This window comes from Athene cunicularia (assembly GCF_003259725.1).
Source record: "Athene cunicularia isolate RWA chromosome 3 unlocalized genomic scaffold, athCun1 chr3_part1, whole genome shotgun sequence".
Classification (NCBI taxonomy): Eukaryota; Metazoa; Chordata; class Aves; order Strigiformes; family Strigidae; genus Athene; species Athene cunicularia.
The window spans coordinates 96,854,661-96,862,328 of NW_020799097.1; the positions used below are offsets into that span (position 1 = coordinate 96,854,661).

General features: G+C 37.3%; 1 protein-coding gene across 1 annotated transcript in view; it reads left to right on the forward strand.

The window, feature by feature from the left end:
• Positions 1-7,632, forward strand: part of ABCG5 (ATP binding cassette subfamily G member 5) — a 15,933-nt gene extending 8,301 nt beyond the window's left edge. Inside the window, exons 9-13 of the mRNA XM_026844351.1 lie at positions 247-452; positions 1,350-1,488; positions 4,284-4,469; positions 6,124-6,242; positions 7,375-7,632. Coding sequence (XP_026700152.1) covers positions 247-452; positions 1,350-1,488; positions 4,284-4,469; positions 6,124-6,242; positions 7,375-7,565 — 841 coding nt within the window. The 3' untranslated portion in view covers positions 7,566-7,632. The remainder of the gene's footprint in view (positions 1-246; positions 453-1,349; positions 1,489-4,283; positions 4,470-6,123; positions 6,243-7,374) is intronic.
• The last annotated feature ends 36 nt before the right edge of the window (positions 7,633-7,668 follow it).

A 7,668-nucleotide genomic window follows, 5' to 3' on the forward strand; every position in this document is an offset into this window, starting at 1 on the left:
TTTTTTTTTTTTTTTTTTTAAGAAAAATATTTTTTCTTATCCAGTAATTTTTCAGGGTTTTTCCTCCCATATGTAAATGCACTTTCTTGGATATTTTGGTCTACCACTGTACTTGTTCCTGTCTTTTTTAATATATTACCTTTTTGTGGACAGTCTATGTAACATTTGTTCAAAGCTAAATACCCTACCAAGATGTGGTCAGTCATAGCTAACAAGTGCACCGTTATTGTTTTGTTTCATTATCAGGAGAACAACAAGAAACTTCTCCAGAGATAAGATGGGCATCATCATGCGCCTCCTCCAGAACCTGTTATTTGGCTTGTTTATAGCATTTTTCCTTCTTAGACTAAGGAATGACCTGGTAAAAGGAGCTGTGCAGGACCGTGTGGGGCTTGTCTACCAGTGCGTGAGTGCCCCCCCCTACACAGGGATGCTCAATGCTGTTGCCCTTTGTGAGTTTCTGTCCTGTATTATGTGCAGCAGCAGGTACTGCTGTCACTATTTTGTAAACAGGAAAAAGACTTTTTTAAAGAGAGTAATTTAAAGGATCTTCACAGTTTTAGGTAATAGAGCAGATACAGAAGCATGAAATTAAATGTGAAGCAACAGGAAGATTTGCACCACAGACAAATTTAGTCCATCAGAGGGGCTCCAGGTTCACTGCACTTAATGAAGTAATATGCCCTGATCCCTGTCTCTCCCATTTACAGCTGGCCTGTCTATGGAGGCTTTATTCTGAACTGTGCAAGAGCCCTTGACTTGCCTGCATGTAGCATTATAAAGGCAGGACAAAGTCTAAGTCTGTAGTTGACATCTTAAATGAGATCAAAACCAAAGACATGGAAAGGATGGAAGTACAAAACAGCTTTGACAACATTTAAGCATAATTAGATTTAAGAGTATTTTGTGATGATTAAATTTTTCCTGGAGGATGTTTCTCTTAAAACTGTCATAGTAATACCAAGAGTAGTTTGTATTTACAGCCCTAAAAACTGCTCTGCTCGTACGGGGAACATACACTGCTGTCATCACCCTGAGATCAGAACACCTCAAGAAATTTTCCGGTGATGGCAGGTTTTTCATGTCTTTAATTTGTATCCGCAAGCAGACAAGGCTGCCCTGCATGCGTTAAGCCTCTTTCATTAAGCTTACCAACATGTGCAATCTGCAAGGAGCATGTTTTGCATTTAGTAGTGGGGGGAAAAGGGATCAGACTGCTTTAGGCAGAATGTTTCTGATATATTCCCAAAGTTGTCTTTGTGCTTCAGGTCATTTTTGCTAGCAAAAAGTCTTGGTCTTGTCTCATTATTCAATGGTGATTTAATTTAATTTTTATCTATTTAATCCAGTTACACCTTTACGTGCTATGAGTGACCAAGAAAGTAAAGATGGCTTGTATAAGAAGTGGCAAATGCTTTTAGCCTATATAGTACATTTCCTGCCCTTCAGTGTCATCAGCGTGGCAATTTTCAGCACCTTTATATACTGGTAAGCACTTGTACCATCTATTGGATTGTTATTTTCCTTTTATTATCTGTTTCAATTCCCATGTCAGCAACAGGCCCCCTGGCATGTCTTCCTGCTATTGTTTCTCAGAATGATTACAGAGAAAGCTTAAGGAAAGATGACAAAATTTTAGCCCTTTCAGGCAGTGTTAAAAAAAGTTCTAAGTTAAGAGTTTCTAGGTAACTTGGGAAGTTTTAATGGTCCTGGAACATTTATCATTCTTGTGTCATACCAAAAGCAGGAAGTGTCATTTTACATTACATTTAGAAAGACAGAAAATAAAAAAAAGTGAGAAAGACAGCAGTAGGTATGACTGTAACAAAGCTTTGTGTTTCCTGAGACATTTGGGGTTTAGCTCCAGCATATGGAAGTGATCAGACCTGGATCGCTCTCTTCGACTCTCCAGAGAAAGGCACTAAAGTGGGGGAGAAAGGATTTGATTGTAATGCTTACATATTCCCCCCAGTACATTAATTTCCTCGTATAATTTTAAAGTAGTGCCTCAGAATGATGAAATATTTCATTTGTTCGTTGCCTTATCTATCATATAGGTCTGCTCTTCTTTGTTTCAGTTCCATTAGTTTCTCACCTTCCACTTCCTTATTCTGAACTCATTAGAGTCCATGGCTGCTTATGCAAGCTAATAGCAAAATAATAAGAACCAATTTCTGTCTTTCAGTCTTTTTCTGGGTTTTTTGCTTGTTTGTTTTCTTAATTATGAAAGGAAATGTGAGTACTTGCATGTGTGGTTTGTTTTTTTGTAGTTTGGTGCTGATATTAGAAGTAGCAGTTTTGTTCAAGCACAGCCCCCTTTCTCTTCGTCCCCTTAGCTACCTGGGCTTTTATTTCTGCAAGCTATCGGTGCTGCCTGCTTCAGGCAGTGGTCCCTGAGAAGTCCTTTTTCACAGACAAGCAGAAATTACTCCTCCTCCCACTAAGTGTTTAACCCGAACCCTTTCGTTTCTATCTGCTAGTGAGCTGGTTGCCAAGAAGGCAGCCATTTGGAAAGCACCTTTGCAGGCTCAATGCAGGAAGGTTTGTGGAGCTCCTGAAGATCACAAGCCACTCTTTGTCATGCTCCCTCCTTAACAAACAGGCAATTCATAGGGGCAGAGACTTTGCCCTTGTGCTTTGGTAGCTTCAAACACAATCAACAATAAAGAGTGTTGTTCCAGTTAATGGATTGTATTTGCAGATATTAGCCTCCACCTATCTTTGCTATCTTGTGGCTGGAAGCCATCAGTGATGTGTCAAAGTGATTTCGTAGTGCCCTTAGACCTCTTAGGGCAAGCAGTTTCATTTTGAAGATTGTACCTGTGCAGGACTAAACTTTCCACCTGGACTAACTTTTGGAGGGGCTTTGATAGCCTCTGGTATGTGTTCTTACAAGCCATTTCTCTCAGAGTTTGTGTTTGTAGGATCAGACAGAACCAAACTCTTACCTGATCAGACACAAGGCAGGTCTAGCTGAGAACAAATACAGCCACTTTTGCAATCGACTATATGTACTCTGTTTATGCAGATTCTCCTAGCTAAAGATATGTCTGGGAATTGTTCTAAAGTTTATATCATCTTACCATTCTATTGCTGTAATATTTCCTCTTCTGAGGTCTTTGGGGTTTTTTTTCCTTCCTTCTCTTTTAGGCTTTCTTCTTTCTCTATTCCTATGTCAAATTTACTAGTCCATATCTACATAGCTCTGTGTACAATATTAGATCACCTCAGAGAAGATGGCACTTTTATGCTAGGACTTTGTAAAGCTTGTTTCTTCTGCACCAATCTGTGATTAAAGGTTGTCAATAGCTGCTATCTTGTGGAATGTTTAATACTTGAAGAGTCAATGTTCAGCCATATATTTATAATAGAGATTATTTTGGTGTTATGAAAAATGCTACAGAAAAGCCTGTGAGGGAAATAAAACTTCTATTTTAAGACCATGTTCAAGCATCGTGGATTAAAAAAAAGACATAAGGCCTTGCATCGCACAACGAAAAAGAAAATAAAATGTTAAATAGCTGCTAGTTAGCTAAGTAAGGTATGCAGTCTGTACCTAGCATGAGGCAATTTTTGTATGAGGTATTTTGGAAAAAAGAGTAATATGTCACTGTGTAATAAAAGGTTTCGTCATCTGTCGTATACACTGTAAATCTGAATTAACTTTGCCAAGCAAGTGCTGGCCTCTCTTAACTTTTTAATCTTTAGTACAGATAGGGAGGACTTTATTCATTTGGTTAGCTAGGGAAAAGCTGGGAGGAGCATGTTGTATTAGAGTGCAGGAGTATGGAGGAAATTCCATTTGGATGAATTACATGCGTGGTGAATTCAATTAGCCTTCTATTTAACTGAGTATATCCATTTTTGCATTTGCATGCACAGTATCAGAAGTGCAAAATTCCATCTGTTAATTATCTGCATAAAGACATTCTTTAAATACGTGACTTTTGTAAATACCTCTCACTGCATAGACTCGGACAGGAGGAAGACGTTTAAGGGACTGTAAAAGCCACAGTTGGTTATCTTGAAACAACATGGATTTCTGCTACGATTACATCTTTACATAACCCTCTTTAATCTAGATGGAGAAAACCTAATACATCTGCATTTATGGCACAGTAAGAAGGGGATGTCCTTTCTGTTAAGGCTCCAAACATACTAAGGGTTTAAACTGTTCGCTTAATGAGCTGTAATTGCAAAAAATAAACAAAAAGAAAAGCTAAGTTCCAAGTTTAGAACCAAAACGCTGTTTTTTAAATCTTCTTTTGCTCATTTTTGTACAGGACTGTGGGGTTGTATCCTGATGCTTCCAGATTTGGAATTTTCTTTGCTGTTGTCTTAGCGTCTCATATAATTGGTGAACTGCTAACACTCGTTATACTTGGCGTGGTTCAAAACCCAAATATAGTCCAAAGCGGAGTGGTGCTACTTAATTCCGCAGGTGTGATAGTGGGAACAGGACTAGTAAGGTAGGAAAAAGTTTTATTTCCTAATGGTGTTAATGTTAAAATAATCTACCTACAGAAGAGTTTCATGAACAGTCTGTGTTGCAGAAACACAAGTAATACACAGGGGCAATGGAAAGAGAGTGTGGCTGAGATACCCTTCAGAGGTGGAACTACCTAATCATGTTAGACCTTGTACTGAACACATTGCTTCAGATATCAACAAAATTTTTTTTTTTTGCAAATAAATTGAAGATAAAGCTGAGCAATTAATTTCTGTCAGTTCAGCTGAATTCTTTTAATTGTGCCAATATTATGACATGAAAGGCTGTGCTCATTAAAGGAGCCGATCAAAAAAAGTTCTGACAACTTCTAGTAACTGCTGGAATTTATCAGACATTAAGCACTGGGAATGATGGCTTAAAAAAATAAGTTGTTCTCAGCTATCTTATTAGTGTTATTCTCCAGTTTAGCTATTAAACTTTTCAGACACTTTTTATACCTGTGCAGAATGAATACATAAAAATAATCAAGCAGTGTAGTAAGTACATGGGAAAGTTATGATTCACTTGCTCTATTACTGTGCAAATAAATGTTTTTGAACCGTAATTCTATGAACTTCGAGCATTTTCTCCTTGTATTTGTCAATACTGAAATTACTGGTTTTCTAAGAAACATACCAGAATAAATGTATTATTGTCAAAAGTTTTCCTGAGATGTTGAGCAAATAGGATATGCTCACCTGAGATCTTTCCAGTGGCGATTAAGTAAACTTAACAATAGATGATGTCGTCTTCAAAAAAAGCATAAGTATTCACAAAGCTGATGATGCTTTATCTCTTTGAAGTTGATCTCAGCTAATACTTTCTTATCAAATAAAACTAGATTAATATCTAATTATTTGGTCCCTGCCTGATTTCAGGAAGATGTATGTTTATAGTGATAAGACAGCTATTCCTTCTACCATAGTCTAATGCCTTAATGATAACTTTTACAAAGTATTAGAGTGGTTTCCAACCTTATTTTACAGTGGAGACATTGCTAATTAATATTCTGAATCTCTTTGATTAAACTCCATAGGCAGTGAAGGATATTAAAAATAGCATTGAGATTTGGGTTGGTGCTTTTTTCTCATCATTTGTTTAATTATAAAGTCTTGCAGCATTTTAGGTTCAGAAATTACCCAGTCTTGTTGAATAATGTTATTTCAAAATTTGCATACTTTGTTTTTCTTCTCATTTTTGCTTGATTTTTGTTTTGTTACTATTGTTCCAGTGAATTCAGTCTTTTATTCAGTCTTTTTTGGTTTTGAAGATGGAGTTAGGGGGTGGTGGTTTCTTACTTTGGAAGCAGCACAGTTTTGCAACTAAGGTTTATATTGGGTCTTGTCATTTTCAGTTTATCACTGCAATGTCAATAACAAACAACTTCATAGAATTATTTGTGACTGTCCATAAACAAGTCAGGGCTGAACGTTATGACACTGTACGAAAGTCAGAGACAGCTTTCATGGTTGTCTCTTCATTTAGCACTAAGACAGACTTTATGTTTGAAAATCCTAGAGGTATAGCCAAGAACTGTTTCTGTAGCAGGCTACGACCAAAACTTGTTTTAATTTGGAGCAGAATTATCTCTTGGAGTGTAGCAAAACCCAGTTTAACTTCTCTGTTTCTTTAAGGACCATCGAAGAAATGCCAACAGTTTTTAAAATACTCAGTTATCTTACCTTTCAAAAATACAGCAGTGAAGTTCTTATAGTCAACGAATTTTATGGCTTAAACTTCACATGTGGTAAGTGTTCAAAAAAAAGAAAAAAAAAGCAGCCTTAAGTCCATTGTAAACAATTTTTAATGAGATGTCCATGCTTATTTTCCTTCTACATACAATAAAAGTATCCTGATAAAGATAACTGGTGAGTTGTTAAAAAAAGCTTAGTAATTGGTAAAGACTATATCAGCAAGCTAGACAAAATTTTGACTCTTTTTTTCTGACCATTTCTCATTCTTTCAGTTTTTCATCTTTCTCTTCCTCACCTGTTCTTTTATGCCCCCTGTGGGGGCATTTTGGAAGGTAGACTTTGCAGCCTGTTAGGAGCTTATCAGAGCAGTGTTACACAAATATGAGATCAATAGAATTGCACAATGTAAGATCAAACATCAGTGCAGGGAGCACTGCCAGGTAACACCTGACCAGATGTTTCCTCTAACGCTAGCGAGGCATCAGTTCAGATACGTTACCAGGGCACATACTGAGCAGCTGGGATCTGTCAGGCTGCATGTTGCCGGTTGTGAGCGTGATGACTGGCAAAAAATCAGAATGGATCAGGTAGGCAGGGTCAGTAGCTAACATCCATCAGTGGGGGTAAAACTTATAGCTTTGGACCTACCCTAAGATACTGTGGGCTTTACAGCCTGGTGTCTGTGCTCCTCTCCAAGGCTAGATGTTCCTTATCCATTAATCTCTCCAGTCCCTCTTCAGTACAAGAGCATAGATGGCAACTATTAGAAAATGAATCCATGACCTCAGTAGTAATAATAAGCATGTGCCCTTCAGACAGGCTCCCTTTCTCAAATTTTGGAAGCACTCAACAAATCTGAACACTGTAAGTCTGCCGCATTGGGCAACTTGCTTCTTGACGCCCCTCCAGATAATGTGTCTCAAAAGCCATAAATAATCTTTTGTTTGCCATGAACAAAACAGAACGCTCCTAGTGAACCTTCAAAAAAATATGTTATAGATTAACTGCAGAAACATGTGGCTTGTCTGTTCTTATTCCAAAATTACGGGAAATACTGCCGTGGGTATAGTTCATCATTAAAATAATGTCAGGGCTATGTATATTAAATGCATGAGCTAGATACTGAAGCCTGAGTTTTCATTTTACTTATTCACCTACTAAAGAAATTATCTTTTCTTTTGACAGGTGGAGCCAACAGTTCCACTACAATTAATGCTGCGTGTATTTTCTCTCATGGCATTCAGTTCATTGAAAAAAACTTCCCCGGTGCAGTGTCCCGGTTCACAATTGATTTCCTAATACTCTATGCTTTTCTACCAGGACTTGCCATTATAGCAATTCTGAGCTTCAAAATAAGAGAGAGAATTACTGGCAGGCAATAAAAAAGTAGCCGTTCTAACTACACTTTGAACTTTATTATGTTAAAGGCTTAAATTGTTGGATTTTGCACAGAATTTAAGTGTTTTATATATATATATATATATA